The 19,217-nt window shown below is 37.7% G+C and overlaps 1 protein-coding gene across 3 annotated transcripts in view; it reads left to right on the top strand.

The window, feature by feature from the left end:
* Positions 1–16,899, top strand: part of THOC2 (THO complex 2) — a 47,910-nt gene extending 31,011 nt beyond the window's left edge. For 2 of the 3 annotated variants that reach the window (XM_027716526.2, XM_027716525.2), the window contains 15 exons: positions 877–1,034; positions 1,620–1,748; positions 2,236–2,367; positions 2,449–2,633; positions 3,371–3,555; positions 3,858–3,960; positions 4,349–4,785; positions 5,634–5,692; positions 7,200–7,235; positions 11,318–11,455; positions 11,789–11,858; positions 11,937–12,094; positions 12,741–12,817; positions 12,920–12,967; positions 16,042–16,899. In XM_027716526.2, the coding sequence (XP_027572327.1) occupies positions 877–1,034; positions 1,620–1,748; positions 2,236–2,367; positions 2,449–2,633; positions 3,371–3,555; positions 3,858–3,960; positions 4,349–4,785; positions 5,634–5,692; positions 7,200–7,235; positions 11,318–11,455; positions 11,789–11,858; positions 11,937–12,094; positions 12,741–12,817; positions 12,920–12,947 (1,895 nt within the window). In that variant the 3' untranslated portion in view covers positions 12,948–12,967; positions 16,042–16,899. Of the gene's footprint in view, positions 1–876; positions 1,035–1,619; positions 1,749–2,235; positions 2,368–2,448; positions 2,634–3,370; positions 3,556–3,857; positions 3,961–4,348; positions 4,786–5,633; positions 6,425–7,199; positions 7,236–11,317; positions 11,456–11,788; positions 11,859–11,936; positions 12,095–12,740; positions 12,818–12,919; positions 12,968–16,041 lie in introns of those variants that run through there. The other variant, XR_003539891.2, reaches the window with a different exon arrangement.
* Positions 16,900–19,217: the final 2,318 nt, after the last annotated feature.

Genomic DNA, 19,217 nt, shown 5'->3' with positions numbered 1-19,217 from the left:
GACAGTCCTTTCTTGAACAAGTTTTATTCCATGAGCATCACAAAATCGAAGCAGGTAAATCCTGGTTATTAATGACTTATGACCTGTGCAAAACCACCAATTGGCCTCATGAGGATCATGGCTGTTCTTCCCTCTGAAGGCATCCCAGTCTTCAGTTCCATGCTTTCATCTGTATATTTTATTTCTGACCTTCCTTCTGTGCTGCACATCCCTCCTAGTTTGTTTTTATGCTCCTCTTTGCCATTTGAGGACCAGTTTGGGAATGTGTTTGGCTATTGAGTTTACCAACTAGTGATCTGTCAAATGGAAACAGGTAACTCAAAGCATACAGTGCAGTCTTTTACTCAGCGCTAGAATGAAACTTTCACAAAATGTGTGTATTGGGGTGGTGGTTTACTGAAGACTGTTCCTCTTTAAATTTTTCTAATTGATTGATTGGAAAAATGATTCTTAATGGATTCTATATAGACAGCAAGTTCTTCAGTTTCTAAGGAAACGGAGCTGAAAGTCAGCCCTATCTAGAAAGGTGAAAGCAAGTGTAGGGATATAGCAAGAGGTTAATGTGCACAATTGGAACAGGTGGAGAAGTTTACTGAAACTTTTCCAGAACCTGTTTTTTCCTGCATTGTGTAGTAGAAGAATTTTCACAATAAGAAATAAACATTTGCTGCATCCACCCTGCTATCCTTCCCCCATCCTCAAACAGTTACACTTATTTTGACTTTTTCTGATGAATACCAAGCTGCCAAATATACAACACCAGAGTATGGATGTGTGATAACTGAACTTCTTGGGAAGAGAGTAGCTGAATGTTAACCCATTCATTTACTTTATTTTTCCTTTCTTTTTTCCCTCTCAACTTCTTTGTTTTGGAAGAATCTACCAAAAATGAGACTATCACCAAATTTTTGCAGTTGTGCATATTTCCCCGGTGCATTTTTTCGGCAATTGATGCAGTTTACTGTGCTCACTTTGTTGAACTGGTGCATCAGCAGAAAACACCCAACTTCTCCACACTTCTCTGCTATGACCGAGTAAGTAGCTACAACTGTGTATATGTGTATGTGTGTACATCATTACCATGTGAACATGCCAAACTAGTGTCTCCACTGCCTCCCAAAAGAGGTAAAGAAATAATTACTGAAGTTTAATTTCAGAATCTGTAACAACCAGAAGTTCACTTTGGTACTTCAGATCTTACAAACCAAGTTTTCTTAAAGCTTCAGGGGGTTATGTTTGTGTTTTACCCTAAGACTCTAGAGTTTCAGAGCAAAGTCATTAGCAGTCATAGGAGTTGCTTTCAGGTTTTGCAACCTTTTTAAGTACTCTACATTTCCATGGCCTCCTCTTAGAGGAAAACAAAACAGTTATGTCAGTGAACTATTGAACTATTGAAAACTGTGTCAGCAGCAGCTGTACACAGTGCTTAGATTCTGGGCTAAGTGTGAAGGACCAGCAGTTGGGTAAGAAAGGCTTGAAAACAAACAAAATATTTTATAAGCAATTTCTGTTGTATTTAGAAACCACCCTGATGGTGATTTAGATGAGAGAAATTTGTGATTCTTATAGTTTTTATTGTTCAGTAAAGTCATAGTAACTTTTTCTTGCTTTATTCACAGGTTTTCTCTGATATTATATATACAGTTGCAAGTTGCACTGAAAATGAAGCCAGTAGGTATGGCAGGTTTTTATGCTGTATGCTGGAAACCGTGACTAGATGGCACAGTGACAGAGTCATATATGAAAAGGTATGTGAGCTTCTCCTTGGAATATGTAATGGCCACTTGTGTAATTCAGCCCAATAAAAATGGATTTAGTGAAATTTAGTTAGATTTAAAAACAGTGTGATTGGATTTTTCTGCCGGTCTAATTGTAGAATTAAATTTCTGTAATTCATGTAGTTTTGATAGAAGTAATTTTGGATGGTGTTAAAAATATATTGGCTAAAAAAACCCTTCTATTTCTGATTTTTCTCATAGCTTGTCTTGAAGATACTTTAGGGAACATATGGAAACTCCCCTAATACTCCTTGCAAAAAAAACCCTAGTTAAATTATGAATAATCTGTTCTCTCACCCACCACTAAAATTTTGATATAAACAAGGTTTTAGAAAAAAAAAAGTGTGTAAGTCTTGTAAACTGTGATTGTGTCTTATTCTTTAGACTTTAGAATTTAGAATTACTAGTTTTGTTTCCTGAAAAATGATTTTTTTTCTTTTCTTTGATGCATATGTAGGAATGTGGCAACTATCCAGGCTTCCTGACTATATTACGGGCAACTGGATTTGATGGTGGAAATAAGGCTGATCAATTGGATTATGAGAATTTTAGACACGTGGTACACAAATGGCACTATAAATTAACTAAGGTAAATAGAGATGCCAAAACCCTGAGGTTTTTGGAAGCTTTAATAAAAAAACAGCCTCATTAAATTTAATGTGTGTTTTAGGCTTCTGTGCACTGCCTGGAAACGGGTGAATATACACATATCAGAAACATCCTGATTGTGCTGACCAAAATCCTTCCATGGTATCCAAAAGTGCTGAACCTGGGTCAAGCCTTGGAAAGAAGAGTACACAAGATATGTCAGGAAGAGAAAGAGAAGAGACCTGATCTATATGCATTGGCTATGGGGTAACAACAACTTACTTTAAGAAAGTGGTTAAAAGTGGATCGTGAAAGGCATCTAAAGACTCGGAACTGTTACAGTCCTAACATTTGATTTTTACCTTATCACAGAAGATTCGCTATCCTGCGTCTCGGTGCTGGCAGTGTGAATGAAAACATTCATTTTGTGCTGGATGATCACTAAGTTCCTTTACAAGACTCTAGTAAAACACTTTATAAATAGTACAGATTTCCACTCACAGGGGCATAGCTGTATTTTAGAGAAATAGCATAGCAGCAAGGAGATAGGAGGGATAGTAAAATGAAGAAAGCTGAGGGCTATTTCTGCAAGACTGCTTAGATTTTGAAAGTTTATATGATTCTAAAATGCTTAGTTACACGTTCCATCTTTCTGTGGTGAACGTGGAATTATCCTTGTGTGCCTGAGGGGCAGTTCAGGTTGCCTGAACAGTTTAAGTTTTGTCAGCAGTTCCCTGTGTTTGACAGATGTGTGTGTGTGTCTGTGTGTGTGTGTGTGGTGATGATGAAGAGGGTGTGGAGGTAGGGCTGCTTCTGTGTCTAGTGGGTTTGTTTGTTTTTCTTTTTCTTTTGAGCTCATCAATAAAGGGGGAAGAAACTGCGTATCAGTTAGGAAAAACTGTGAAATAAATAACAGATGAACTGTTAGATTAGATCCTCATTTAAGATTCAACCCATGTTTTGCTTTATGTTTGTGCATATTTAACAATCTGTGCGACTTGCAGCTATTCTGGACAGTTGAAAAGTAGGAAGCCTTTCATGATACCTGAAAATGAATTTCACCACAAAGACCCACCTGCCAGGAATGCTGTACCTGCAACAGTACAAAATGGGCCAGGTGGTGCTGGGATGCCAACGTCTCTCACAATAAATACAGTTAGACTGGAAGAGGGCACTACTGAGGAGACTGGTAAACACACCTATGATTATTATATGTTTATTTCTTAGTAGAGTTCTTCTGACTTTGCAGGCTTGTCTCAAAATTTGGCTCATTAAGCTGAAAAGAAAAAATATAAATGTGATACTAAATAGGGACAGTGTACATTCTTTATTTTTCCTTGATTTTGGGAGGGGGTGTTCTTAATCTAATTGCCTATTTTAGCTGCTACCTACACATGACCATACATGAATATGCTTAGCTCCTTGTTTTATTTTAACCAACAGGATGTGTATTAGCTTGTTAAAATAGAGTTGTTCTCTTTTTTTAAACAGATAAACTGAAGGAGAAGTCTCAGGGTGTGGTGAAAGTTATTAATAAAACTGTCAACGCTACACCAAAAGTGACAACAAGCAATGGAAATAGTGCATCTAATAGGTGAGAAAAACTATTCTTACTCATTCTCAGTTTTCTTCCTTCCAAGCTACAGAACTATGCTTGAAAATTACCTGTCTTTTATTTTTACTTTCAGGTTCTGAATAGATTGTTTACATTTCTTTAGTGTTTAATAAATTAGATTATTTCTTTCAAAATACACAGCTGTACCAATCAGACATTGTTGTTAAATGCATTCCATTTTAGCTAAACAGAGATGAAACAAATGAGAACATTTGCTTGATGCTGTTCTGATAAAGAAACAGCAAATCTGAAATCTTGCAGTGACTGCTTCAGGAAATGCTATCAAACCTTAGAAGTAAAACTTTTGTGATAAAACTGGAGGTGTGTTTTGCATGCCTGCTAATTGGCCTTTTCATTTTCGGTGCAGCAAAATTATTAAAGAGAAAGATGATAAAGAAAAAAGCGGGAAGGAAAAAGATAAAGAAAAAAAAGACAAGACTCCAGCTGCCACTCCGGAGATGAAGGCACTTGGGAAGGATGGGAAAGATAAACCGAAGGAAGAACGGGCAAACAAAGAGGAGAAAGCAAGAGAGATCAAGGAGAAAACGCCGAAATCTGACAAAGAGAAGGAAAAAGTCAAGAAAGAAGAAAAAGCTTCAAAAGAAGAAAAATCCAAGACGGTTGTTACCATCATTGAGTCAAAGTCAGCTGCAGAAAAGGAGAGAGAAAAGGAGCCATCCAGAGAAAGAGATTTGGCGAAGGAAATGAAATCCAAGGAAAATGCTAAAGGAGGAGAAAAGGTGCCAGTAGCTGGGTCCTTGAAGTCACCTGTTCCCCGATCAGAAACATCAGAATCTGAAAGGGGTAAGTTTGGATATCTGTTCTTGCCTAGAAAAACAGAATGTCACTGGAAAGTCACTGAACGTCAGAAAATGTTTGAGAAGGTGAAAAAAAATCCCTACATAATAGCTGGGATTTTGGCATTGGCATTTCAATACAGTATCTAAAATAGGTGGTCAGAATATCTCCAAAATGCAGGCTATGAATGTGTGAACTTCATGTGTCTTCTGTGAATGCTTGCTTTCACAAAACCTTTAATTTTTTTCTACTATAAGTCTAAACAGTCTTTTATTAAAATATATTTGTAAAACTTTGGCCTTTCAAGTTTTGTAAAAATGTAGTGCAAAAACCTCAGTAGTGTACTCTGAGAGTTTCATCACAACCTTTGTATTGGAAGAAAAGAGGGAGAGTGGAAGATGTAGGTCTGTGTCCTTAAGAAGGACACAGGAAGCTTTATTACTTGCTTCTTATGTTAAGGGTTAGCAAATCCTTAATGTTGATACTTTAAGCTTTTGTGATCTGAGGTCGATGTTGAGTTTTATACTTGTGCTGCTTAAGACAAACCACATAAGGGAGGGTCATAATGCTTTTCGTTGGGTTCACCTTTTCAGGGTCTTCAAAGCAACTCTGAAATTCAGATACTGACTTCTGTAAAGTGGAAGTTGGGAGTGAGCATAATTTTGCAGCAGTTTGCTCACTTCATAAAGAGGGTCAAGGCATGCTAGTAACTCTAGATAGCTTAAGGAAAACAAAACTTGGTGGTACAAAATGAATTCTAGCTTAAATTGTGTTGGTACTTCAGAAAGTGATATTATTGGATTCTCCTCTTTTAACTATGTTTGAATAATGCCATTGTTCTGTTCTTTCCTCAGAACAAAAACGCCGCAAAGTTGATACACATTCTTCTCCATCACATTCCTCAACAGTAAAGGTTAGTATAGCCTGAGGAAGGCAGCACCCATGTTAGGCTCACGAGTTTGGGATGCCAGTATTCGACTTCCTTCAAGTTTTGTGCCAAGTATACACTGGAACCACTGGAGGTTTTTTGTTGCATTAGAAAATGCATTCCTTTTCTTTATTGGCGGACTGTCTTTTTTCTATAAAAATATTTTTTAATTAACCAAAATAATGCTTCAAGGACCTAGCACAAATTTTGTAAAATAGTGTTTGGAAATTGCAAGAGAATTTTTACACAGAAGTGCCTCATTGCTTTAAGCAGTCAGTTTTTTTGGAGTGCAATGGTAGCTACAAGCAAATGAGTCTTTGCAACAGAGTGGAGCATATTTTTCTGCACTTCTATTGAAGAATCTGTAGCACTGAAGATTCCTGGATGATACGGGATGTGCGATACCTCTGAATTCATCAGGCTTCTTGATGAGCATCATACCGATATGTGCCTTCTAAGGAGGAGTCTTGAAAGGAGTTCCATTTTAAAGTCTCCTTGGTGATCAGTTCTCCTGTAGTTGTGTATATTCAGTGCGCATGCAGCTTCTGTTGTACCTTCCCTTCGAGGTTTGTTTATTTCCAATGGGTTCCCACCGTGTTGAGCCCTGCGTTACGATAAAACCAGATGTGGCAACCAAGCCTCCTACCCAGCAAAGAGAAACCCCAAGCATTCAAGCGCAGCACAAAACCATGGGCGTAGCCTACTTGAAGACTCAGGGTAGCCATTCCTTGCTCCATATTTATATTATTTCTAAACCATCTATGTTCATGGAATCTTTGAATTTGCAGTACGTTGAACATTTAAAACTGTAAGTTACTAATACTTCATCAAGAGCACTGTGATGGATTATGTGGGTCTTTAAACTTCACCATCTTACCAACTCTAGAACAACCTCTTCTTTTTTTTTTTTTCTGTTTTTTTCAAAGAGTACATCTTTTTCTGTGTAAGATTTACTTGAAAGATTTAGCTTAATTTTGGAAAACTCAAATAGCTTTTACTAGTTTCGAGGAAACAGGTGACAGTGATAACTACTCATAATGATCAAGTTTTTCGTAAATGGCAGCGTAAAGTCATTCTAGAGTGACTTCTACCACATTTAACTGAAAGTGGAGAAGATACAGGTTTAAAAGTATTTTAAGCCTGTTTCACCTCTGGTTCAGCTATATTCAGAGTTAAGACTGCCTTTTCTTTATATTTTGTCTAGACAGAGAGTGTTTTTTCACTGTTTTAGAAAGAATTAGATATAGACACATTTTGTAGTTTATTTAGTAAGAGTCTAGAGAATAGATATGACTGTCTTTTTTTTTTCCCCTTCTTTCTTTTTAATAAGTATATCAGTTCCTAGCTTTATTCAGAGTACAGTATTAACATAAGATTTATTCCAGAAGGAGTAGCTGTTTTTTGTTTCAAGGGTACGGCCGTGCTTCCCAAAGTCCCTCTGGTTTCTGAAAACTATTCCAGCTCACGTGTCATCTCCGTTCATTTTCTACAGGACAACCTCAACGAACTCAAGGACTCTTCAGCAAAGGTTTGAATCTTTTAGAAAGCACCAAAGTTTATTTTCATGTTTTGTTGCAGAGAGAAGTTAACTTTTGCTCTTGTGGCAAACTCCATAAAATTCAAATTCCATTCGTTTAGATGTTAGTATACTAACAGGGATTTTTTTTGTCCTACTGTAAAAAAACCACTATACAGGAGAAAAGGTTGGTTATGTAGAAACAACATAACAAAAATCCCTTGAATTTACCATTCTGTCAATATTTTGAAGAGATTTTATGGGTCAGTATCTTTTCTGTTCCCCTCTGAAACTTGTAAACACATAGAAGTATCCTTATGGTTAAGTCATTCATTTGGTTGAAAAGCTAATAAATAGCTAAAATAGTTATTATAGTAGTTTGGGGGAGTTTGAATATACAACTTAAAAAACAACAGCTTAAAACAAAGAATATTTGAGGCATATCTCTGGAATATCATTCCTCTTTCCCCATACAGTTGTATTCATGTTTTTGTGCTTTAGTACTGTTTCTAAGCATCACAGACAACCTCCTAAATTATCACCTTTGTGCATTTGCTTCCTGTAAATGCTCTTCAGATTCACTGTCTTAGGAGAAGGAATACTAAAGAATGCTCTCAGGAGTTCGTAGAATCAGAATCCCAGGCTGACAGGGACCTCAGGAATCAGCTGGTCCAGCCTTTCTTGGCAAAAACGTGGTATAGGCAAGATGGCCCAGCGCCCTGTCCAGCCAGATCTTAGTGTCCAGTGTTGGGGAATCCATCACTTCGCTGAAGAGGTTATTCCAATGGCTGATGGTTTTTCCCATGAAACATTTTCCTCTTGTGTCCAGTTGGAATCTCCCTGGGAGTAATTTGTACCCGTTACCCCTTGTCTTCCGTGTCTCCATCCTGTCTGTAGCCACTCTTTAAATACTGGGACATGGTGATAAGATTACCCCCAAGCTTTCTCTTCTCTCCTAAGCAGACCCATTCTCTCTGCCTTTCCTTATATGCCAGGCTTCCTGGGCCTTGGGTCATCTTTGTGGCCTGACAAGCCCTTGGAATATCATATTTTAGACAGATTCTGAGACTGTTCTGTTGCTTTTTTAGAACTCAAACGCATAATAACTGTTACACAGTAACAGTCACAACTGCAAATGTGCCAATACATTCAGGGTATGTGACTGATGGGAAATGGATCTGGTCTTCTAAAGTTGCTATAAAGATCTTTGATTGCACAGTCAGTACCAGTGTGTAACTAAACAGTGCAAATATTTATCACTTGGAAAATGCCAACCATTTGGACTTCCTGGATAATTTATGGGTATATCTAGGATTACTTATATTCACTTAATTTAAAAATGCTTAATGGGTTACCACTTCCTATTCTGTGTTTACACTGTTGTTTTAATTGTAGCTCTTTTTGTGTAAACAGTGTTGAGAACACTTTGTATGTTTTCATTCAAAATAGCTGTGAGTCTGTAATGGGCACTTGCTGATGGATTTTTAATTGAATCTTTTCAATGCCAACTATACCTGCTTATAGAGAGAGTGTATATAGGAAGTGTCCTTTTAATCTTACAGTTGATGAAATTAGTGTCTATAGATTGAATCCAGATACTTTTATAAATCATCATCATGGTATCTTGTATATTTAATTTTTTTAATTAAAAGATTACAATATTTGTGTTGAGCTCAACTCTATCTGTAGTGTGATATATGGGAGTGTATATAATCTCACTCTTCCCTCCCTTATTTATTCCACTGGCTAATTGAAATTTTGCTCACATTTTCATTAGTTAAGCCAAATTTTTAATTAAAAATATGTATTCTGCTTGTTAGCACATTGACGTAGTCAAGCAGACAGTGGAGCTATTTGTAATTAAATGATTAACAAACAGCTTTATTTTTCTTAATTTGAAAAGTTACATTTTAGAAATAACTCTGTGTAGACTTAGCTGGAAGTGTACTGCAGCTGGAAGTGTGTGACTTCTTAGTGGATTTATTCTTTTAGTGCTTGGGGAGTGGGGATGTCCAAACCTTTCCTTCCTCTCCTAAATGCTCTTTTCTAATCTTTCTACTTAATGAACTAATCTTCATTCTTCAGTACCATTCTAGCAGACTTAAAGCACTTCATGACAATGTTCTCTGAACACTGTGTAAGACAAAACTCTTCTCTTTACTGCCATGTACTTGTTTGGGGAAGAGATGGGATATTCAGAAGCCTGTAAGATATGAGTTCAGCATCCACTGAAAGTTTAGAAGTCTAGTGCTGTTGTCTGCTTATAGGCTTGCTTTTTTTCCTTGCTTGGCTCATTTTCCAGAGGCAGACCATGGAAATGTTGGTTTACATTGCAGGTTATGAAATAAATGGTGCCAGACTTGAGTTAGGTTTGTGTTTATTCTTCTTTGTCATTTGCCCAAGTTACACAATGTACAGCAGTGCCCAAAATTTGATGTGGTTTCAGTTGGCAGCCCATCTAGAAGCAAGTTGATAAAGCTGTTCTTGTAAAGCTGGGGAAGATGGATGTAGTTTTCCAAAACTCTGCATTGGAATGGTTAGAAGAGCAGTGGAACCTATCGTGAACAGCCATGAGAACATAAGAAATGGAATAGGAGAAAGCAGAGCTACGTGTTTGTTTTCTCACGTGGAAATCATCTCTGGGAGACAACTGAATGGAGCTGCTTAGAGAAAACATGTTTGCATGTCACTGTCAGCAAAGAAGGGAGCAAGGATAAATTTACTTGGAATAAGAAATAAGAAAAGAGGAGGAGTGAGGGAAAAGAACAAAAAGAAAGACATCCAGTGAAAGAAGTATTGAAGGTTCAATCTCTGTTGTAAGAGGAAAATAAAATTCCGGTTAAGCAATAAAGGAAAACAGACCTAACATTGTCAGTGTGACTTTTAACATAGGACCAGTAACATCAGGTTTTGGTAAGTTAAATATTTACTGAAACTAGAGAAGGACAGGATTAATTAAATTTAAAGAATAAAGTTACTTGAAGCTCTAACTGGTTTGGTTCAAGTGATTTCTAGATTGTTCTGAAGTAATCTTTCTACTTACCTATTTCGTTGGTGTCCTTTTAGGTAAAGTGTGTCTCAAAAAATAAATACAGAGAGCATTTTAATAAGAAGATTTTTTTTTCCCAAAATAAAATCGTTAGCTTATGGAACTGGAGAAAGATTAAAGTTATACTGATTTAAATCTGTGTGCTGCTATAACTTAAAACCAACTTCCCTTGGTATTTGATAGACTTACTTAAAATGTGCTCTTAGTATTTCTTAATAAGATCTAACTTAAAACTGTATTTAAAAAGACAGATTTAGTGACTAATATATGTATTTATATAACATATGTGCTACCTTCTATGTATATATATGTAAGTATACATACATATATGTATATGTATATATATACAGTAGCATTTAAACTTCATCAGGTGTTACATTTGACATTACTGCGACTTATTTTTCTATTCTCCTCCCCATGACCCCAGTTTATATTCAAAATTCTCAACTTTGTGAAACTAGTATGTTTTACAGAGCTTATCAGAATCGGTTAGAAGAGATTGTGGAATAAATCTAAAACACATTAGAGAAAAAAACAATTCTTATCTGTGTTCAGCTGGTTTTATCATTTGAAGTTTTGGAGTTAGATGAAAAGATACATTATTCAAAGTGTTGGTTTAAATACTTGGTTGATAAAGATTATTCCTTAAAAATCAATAATAGCTTGTTTAAGCAGCTGATTCCATTCATTCATTTCGGGCAAGATTGCAAGTGTTAACTCCAGTAATGTGCATATCCTGTTTCTGTAGCCCTGCTGTCTGGTTTGTGTTCGTGCATCCAGCAGTGCTGGTGAACAGCATTGTGTGTATTTAAATATAAGTGTTTCGGTTAAGAGAAAATATTCTTGAATTTCCAGTGTTGAGTCAATAAGCTGTAGGTTAAATTATAGATGACAAGTTTGAACGTGTCTTCAATCACTTTTTGTTTTGCTGCTAAAATATTTATGTTTAATTTTGATCTTTGAGCTAGATCTAATATGTTAGACTTTTTATTTACACATCTGGCAGTACATATTAATATTTGGTGATGTTGCCTTAATTTAACAGCACTACATAAACCACACCACTCCAACACTGTCCAAGAGTAAGGAGAGAGAAGTGGAGAAGAAAGATATGGACAAGTCAAGGGAGAGATCCAGAGAGAGAGAGAAGAAAGATGAGAAGGACAGGAAAGATCGAAAAAGGGTTGGTGACATTTTTAATGAACTAGTTTAGACAGCTGGTATATGCTTGGGAAGCCTTCTGTTCCAAGTCCTTGCAGTAATAATTGGCTGTACAGCCCATCTGAGTAGAAGTGACTCATATCAGAGCTGGGTTTTTTGTTCTGTTACTCTTTCAAAGGTCGGTTTACAGTAACACATTCAAAACTTCTCCCCCTCCAAACCGACCTCAAGAAACTTCACACAAGATGTAACAACTCAGTTACATTTTACATATTCAACAAAATGACACTATAAGCAGGTGCTACTTCAGGAGTATGTTTTAGTCTAACATCTGCATAATTGTATTTGGTGCCAGGATCATTCAAACAGTGACCGAGAGGTACCGCAGGATTCAACTAAACGACGCAAAGAGGAAAATGGCACAAGTAGGTATTTAACTTTTTGTGTGTGTGTTTATTAGGCTTTTACTTGCTGTGGGTTACAACTTTCTGTTCTGTTTTTAGCTGGTTCTTCAAAACACAGCAAAAGTGAAAGTCCTTCTGATTCCCCTCGCTTAAATGAAAAAGAGAAGGAGAAAAACAAATCAAAATCTTCAGGAAAAGAGAAAAGTGATTCAATCAAGGCGGAAAAGATGGAGAAGAGTTCCTCTGGTAGCAAAAAGGTAAAATAAGATGTTTTAATTTTGTTGATGTTTTTGTTGTTGTTGACAGAACAAGCTGATTTTTTTTTTTTTGTCCCCTAAATTTTATTGCTGCTTTATGGCCTAAATTAAAAAGATACACTTTGAATGTATAGGAAAATGCTTCTGAAACTTCTGATATCTTGTGGCTTTAAATATTTCACCAGTCACTCCTTGCAGGATAAGTGGAGGACTAGTTAATTTTGGCAGTAACCAGGAAAATTCAGAACTTAACCTTCAGGTTTTGAATAATCTAGAATATTTGCAGACTGCTGTAGAGAGCAAATAGATAAAAGCAGGCTTAATTTACATATACCCAGTCTGTAATTCAGATTTTCATGTGCATGTGTCAGCACAGCTTTTTTTTTGGTGAAAACAGGTAGGTATGTTTTAGTTGTATTTGTAAACCACCAAACAGTAGTTGCCAGTTTTAGCTCTGGTGCCAGTGGTCATCAGAGAACTGGAAGAGGAAGTTAAAATAAAGTCACAGAAGCTGAGTACTGTCATTTTGACTGATATTTTTTTTTCTTTTTAACTGTGTCCAGTTGTAATGTTAAGTGTTACAGTTGTAATCAGATTGTACAATGTGTACCATAATAAGCTGTTTCCCATATGTGTATTTTTAAAGGAATCAAGACATGATAAAGAAAAAACAGAGAAGAAAGATAAACGGGACAGTGCTGGAGGGAAAGAAGAAAAGAAACAATATCCTTTTACACAGTAGTATTTCAGAAAATTACTGAAAATGATCTTCCTTTTATTATATGTAGCAAAATACATATTTTTTTTCCTTAACATTGAATCTACTCATAAGTCTTCAGACAAGCACAGATAATGAAGATTCTTTCAGTCAAGGTAAAAGTTTTTATTATTTACTTTGTTTGGTTTGGTATCTCCCTTGGGTCCTGTTGACTGGTAAAGGATATACAGACAAAACAGCCTGAAATCACCAAGGGGGCTGGGTGGGGTTTTGGTTTTTTTGGTTGTTTTGTGGGGATTTTTTTGGGCTGATTGTGTTTTGGTTTTGCCATGGTTTTTTTGGGTGTGTGTGGTTTTGGGTTGGTTTTTGTGGGTGGTAATTTTTTGGTTTTTTTTTTTTTTAAATTTCTACTCTAGGGGAAAAAACTTCCCCATCATCAGCACAGAGGGTATATAGATGCTCAATTCTTTTTTTTGGGGGAAAAAAAAAGGCAGGGGGATGTGCTGTGTCAGGTCAGCAGTGTTTGGTGGAAGTTGCCATACCAAAAAAAATGGTGAATCCATGTGATCCTGAGAGTCATCAGTCTTCATAATCTATTTGTTAATTAGGAGTGTCTTGCCTAATATGTTGTAAACTCAAGTTTTGTATCCTCTTCTTGCTTAACAAAAGCACCAGCTTTTAAACCAAATTGCTACATAGTGTAGTAAGTCAGTTCACTATCTCTGCTTAATCTTTTATCTGATCAGATTTGAGGAGGAAGAAGATAAAGGAAAACTTTGACATAGAGGCATTAACTATTTAAAGAAAGAAAAGAAACTTCAGGGTATTTTGGTTAACACGTATTCAGACTGGATCTTTTGGAAAAGTCAATTGTTCTTTGAAGTTGATGGTACCCTGAATGTTTTAGGGTTTGGTTTTTTTCAGACCTATGCATATATGTGGACCCTTATATTTTGTTTTACAGGTGTGAGGGTGGGATTTTTTCTCCTCTTTGCATTGAACCATTTTAAGAGTTTCAAAATATTTTGTTTTCAGTTATTTGGGAAGGACAGTGCCCCAGGAAACTTAAAATTAGTTCACTTGACCTGTGCAACTTCAGTCACAGACTACTATTAATCTTTCTACGTAAAGCAGTGGTCAGTTTTACATTTTAAAAAGTGTGATTATGTTGGGTAAGCATGAAAATGACTGATAGTATTCAACAAATATCAAAGAATGACTTCTTCCTCTTGTGATTTTCACAAATTGCCCAAGTGCTTTATAATTCTTGTGTTTGTTCTCTATTTAGAATTGATGAATTGTTTCTATTAAAACTTTGTAGACTCTATGAGCAGTCAAGAAATGAAGTAGAAACAATTTTTTATTCAGCCACACATTTTTCATGGTTTGAGGTTATTTGCTTTCATTAGAGTGATATTGAAAAACATGTAAGACAGGCAGTTTTCCTTTGTGTCAGGCAAACCAATACTGTTAGAGAGGGAAGTTAACATTTTTGAATACACACATTCTTTGTCCAAGATTTTGAAGGAGAGTTGAGATGGCTGAAAATTATTTTTTTCATGACTGTCTTGGCTTGTCTGGAAAGTGATGCTACCACTTACAGACAGGATTTGCTGTGAGTCCTATTGAAAGATGGGGATATTGTGAGTGTGGTCAGAAACTCAGTTTGCCCAGAGAGGTGAGAGGAGCTGCCATCCTTGGGGTACTCCAAACCCAACTTGGAAGGCCACAGCCCTGAGCAACTGCTCTAGTTCATTCTGCCTTCTGAGCAAGGATGTTGGACCGGACAGTCTTCAGAGATCCCTTCCAACCTCCTTAGTTTTGAAATTCAATTATATGGATATCAAGTTTAAGAATACTTAAGGCAAAATTTAGCGGTGAGATTTATTGACTGTGGACTCTGAAATGAACATTGCTCCTTGTAGTGGTTGTCAGGGAAAGATTGTGACGTAGTCCTCAGTTCTTCTGTTTGCCTCTGTCTAACAGAGACCAAATCTGAAAGGTGTAAGTGCTTTGCTGCTGGAAATCCTTGTTCAAGAGGCCTAAGGATTGCAGGTTTGCTTACATAAACATAGGATGTTTTGATGAGGGTCCAACAAAACAAACTAGAAACAACATTTGAATTCTGAAATCTTTCAATCGTCTGGAAATGTCTTCTGGAAAAAGTCTCCACTCATGGATTGTGGCCTCAGAGCAAAGGGGGGCTTATTGCAAAAAGGGTCTCCTGTTCCATTTGGTGTTGTGGCTCCTTCACCCACTGAAGGTGAGGGCACATGAGGGGTTTTGGGTAACAAGGCACGTGCTGATACCATGTGCTCTTTGAAAGGTGTTAGTAGTAGAAAGGATGGGAGTTCAGGTTATTGCTTCTTAGTACTAATATTTTATCTTCTTAAAATGATGAAGATACTTCTGTGAATAGTTTCCAAACTGAAAACTATGAGCTTTCTGGAAAGAATTTAATGGAATTTTTTTGGCTCTTTGTCCTTCATAGCCAGTATCATCTGATCACTGTGGATGGAGCTCAGTTTTTTCCCCATTTCTTTAAATGTTACTTTGGAAAAAAAGAAAAAAGACAGTCTTGGTAGATGAAGTTCACTACAGAGCACTTGCAGCTTCTTTAATAATAAAATGTGAAGTTTTGACTAGCAATTCAGTGTAAAGTGAGGATTTTCATCAGCTGAAAAAGCACAATTGTGTTTTGATGACTGTAAGTAACAAGTGCTCAGGTAAATGTCAGCTGCACAGTGGAATTCCCATCCAGCTGTGTAAACTGGAGCATCTGGCCTGGAATACTGACAGCACCACATTGTGTGCACAGTGAAGTACGAAAAAGTGCTTTGTGTAGCAACACATTTGTGGAATCTGGTCCTGTGCTCCTGTGCTCTTTAACATTCTTCCTAATGTACAATATCTGATTGACTGCATTTATTTCCTGCTTAATTTAGAGATAATAACATTGTGAGGGGATCATACTCCTAAAAGAGTTTATACCTTCACAAGTGACTACTTGTTTCCTATTTGTGTCTTTAAATTAGTGTTACACTACTTACAATGCAGTCCTTAAGTTAATATAGTTCTTGCTGGGGAATAAACTAGAGTTAGAGAATGATGAAAATAGTTTTATTTCCCCCATCATTCTTTGAGTTGTGAATGGAACAAATTGTGAAGTTGTGAGATTAGCATTCATTTGAACAAAATCTAATTCCAATTATGTATGCCGTTGTTGCAGGTGACATTGAAATGGGAAGATATCCAGCTGTGACCAGAAATGTATTTTCCAGAGTATAGATTGCACAGAAAATTGTGAATGAAGAGGACCCATCTGCATCTCCTTAAATTATTCAGTTCTCTGCTTTATTTCCCCGTGCTAAGGACTTAATTGTTAAGTTGTACATTACTGTATTTTTAACTTGTTGCTTAGTTTCTTACACATTTATTTTCAGTACCTGGCTGAAAGTGTTACCTATTCCATATTTTAGCACAATGTGCTGCAAACAAACAGTTGCCATAGTGCAAATGAGGTTTCATGTGTACATAGTTCCACTTAGTTTGTCGAAAATACTGCCTGAATTTAGTAATTCTTTCAATTTGAAATTGCATTCTTTTAGATGTTTGAAAACCACAAATAAACAGTTATTGAACCTTTTTGGATTTACCTCATTTAAACTCAGTTTTTATTTATTACTTGGCCTGTTTTTAATATCAGTAACTAAAAAACAAAAGTTAAGTGGGAGCACTGTTTTCATGCAATGCTTAGAGATTATTTGTATATTGTGTATAACGTTGACTTGTTTAAAGAAACAAAGAATGAGCCCTGTCCCATCCCAACCTAAACCTGTGCTCAGTTGTCCCTTGTCACACCTTTTGTTTGTCATGTTGTTTTTAGATTGATTGGAAATGCTCTCTTCAAAACTGAAATAAATTAAGTTTCAGTTACAGCTACAGGAGCTTTGTATTGCTGAACTTTAGTCTGAAGATTTCACAATGACGTTTTTAAAAAAAAAAAAGAATTTTTTTATCTGCTGAATTCTACTAGTGTAACCTTTTTTCTAAATAAACAATAGTTTTCTCAATGGGTCGTAAATCATTCTCTGTGTGGTCACTTCATTGCTTTAGGGATTATTATGAAAATTGGATATTAGTTGGAATTGTGGGAGGGTGGTTCCTGAATTTACTGAGGAGCCCTCTGCACCTGTCCTTTAATAGAAGGGCTGGTTACAGAGTGTGGTGCCTACTGTGAAGTGACACACGTGTCAGGGTTTGCCTTCCTGCATTCAGTCAAGTTTACACCTTTTACTTTGAGGCATTTATCCCTCATCCAGAGTTCATTAAAATCTCCTCTTGGATCAAGTATTAATACTATTAAACACAGAGACTTACTTGTCTCTTAAATATTTTGAGGGTTTGGTTTGTTGGTGTTTTGGTGGATTATCCAGAGAAAGGGAACTTCAATCAGAAGTTGAGCATTCCTGGTGCTCTGTGCTTTCAGTAATCGGATTTGGGACAGAGGGGTGTTGTCTTGGTGGCTCTATTTGAAATACTGAATGTTAAAAAATTTTAGTGCTTATAGACTTGATCAGTAACACTCTTGTGATTAGCTTTGTTCTGATTAATTAGAGGTTATTTCTGAGTGAATTGTAGAAGATTACAAACCCTTGCCCTGCAGTGCAAGGAAGACACAGACAAATTGGGAAGAGAATTGAGTAAGAGTTATCCAGCTCATTAGAGGTGAGAAAGAATTCCTAAAAAGGAGAGTAGCCAAGCTAAATGCTCAGACTTTTAATTAACTTATTAGGGCATTCTAAAATGAAATAATTCTATCAAAGTCACTCTAGTCTTTGGGATTTCCTGGAGTGTGAGAGGTGGGGCTTTGGCTGGGGCTGCAGCCACCATCCTGCCCTGGGCTCAGGGCTGGCACAGCGAGCTGGGTGAACCTGGGCAGAGGTCACCCTGGCCACTGACTACAGTGTGACCACCCAAAAACCAGGGGACTGTCTGGCATCCCAGACACTGAAAGGTGAGTTGAAACAATCATTTAAAATCTGGCTTTGAGGAACTGTGTACCTGCCCTGGCAGGAGGGTTCATCCCTCACCTGCTTCACCCCTGATGTGGGAGGAGCAGTGGGGGGAGAGGAGAAGAGATTTGGGATGGGGATGCTTATGCTGACTCTGCCACTGGTTTGGCAAGTGCAGACACACCCGCAGTAAACTGCCACAGTAGAGGGAAATAACTGAACTTTGTGAAAGAACATGCTGTGGCTGGGATAACTTGGGTGTGCTCTGCTATGTTGCGCTACAGGAGCAGTCTCTCACCAAGTTCGTGCGTACAGGAGGGTTTTCTACCTCAAGGAGATCTAAAAAAAAAAAAGCCAGTCGTTCTGATCCTTCTATCCTACATGGGTCTCTGCAGGGACTTGGCTGCATGTGTGGAAATGTCAGTGAGGGTTTGGTGATGGGATTTGTAATTAGAGCACAGCTCAAGGCAGGGGGCATGCCAGAGACCTTGAGTGGAAAAAGGGGGGGGGGTCAGTGAGTCCCAGAGGGCTGGGGGAAGCATGGAAAGAAGGGGAGCTGGCCAGGTTGTTTGGCTGTTCATGCCACTGGCACACTAATAACTCTGTGTCCAGAGGGCCAAGAAGAATGGCATCCTGGCTTGGATCTGCAATAGTGTGGCCAGCAGGACCAGGGCAGTGACCGTCCCCCTGTGCTGGGCACTGCTGAGACCATGCCTCGAATCCTGTGTTTGGTTTTGGGCCCCTCATGACAGGGAAGACAGTGAGGGGCTGGAGCAGGTCCAGAGAAGGGCAACAGAGCTGGGGGAAGGTCTGGAGCACAAGTCTAATGAGTGTCTGAGGGAACTGGGGATATTTAACTGGAGAAAAGAGGTCTTGGGGAGGACCTTATCACTCTTCACAACTACCTGAAAGGAAATTGTAGCCAGGTCTCTTCTCCCAGGTAACAGGACAAGAGGAAATTATCTCAATGCTCCAGGGGAGGTTTAGATTTGATATTACAGAACACTTCTTCCCTGTAAGGTTGATCAGGCACTGGAATAGGCTGCCCAGGGAAGTGGTGAAGTCACCACCCCTGCAAGTGTTTGAAAGGTGTGTGGATGTGGCACTTGGGCACATGGTTTAGTGGTGATCATGATAGTGCTGGGTTAAGAGTTGGACTTAATGATCTTAAATATTTTCCAACATAAGTGATTTTATGACTACATTTGAGAGAGTTGTGGGGAAGAACAAACAAGGCTGGGTTGGTGGTGGTCCTGGCCCATGGTCCTGGGGGACAACCTGCACCCATTAATTAAGCCCTGTCTGCTGTGATGTTCTAATTGCTCTGTGTAATCTGCAGCATCTGTGATAGGTCACAGCTTCAGCTATTCCGTAATAAGGCATTTTGCCT

The sequence above is a fragment of the Pipra filicauda genome, unplaced genomic scaffold (genome assembly GCF_003945595.2).
Source record: "Pipra filicauda isolate LSUMZ 115617 unplaced genomic scaffold, ASM394559v2 scaffold58_size5111680_pilon, whole genome shotgun sequence".
Lineage (NCBI taxonomy): Eukaryota > Metazoa > Chordata > Aves > Passeriformes > Pipridae > Pipra > Pipra filicauda.
This window is presented reverse-complemented; position numbering and strand designations above follow the sequence as displayed.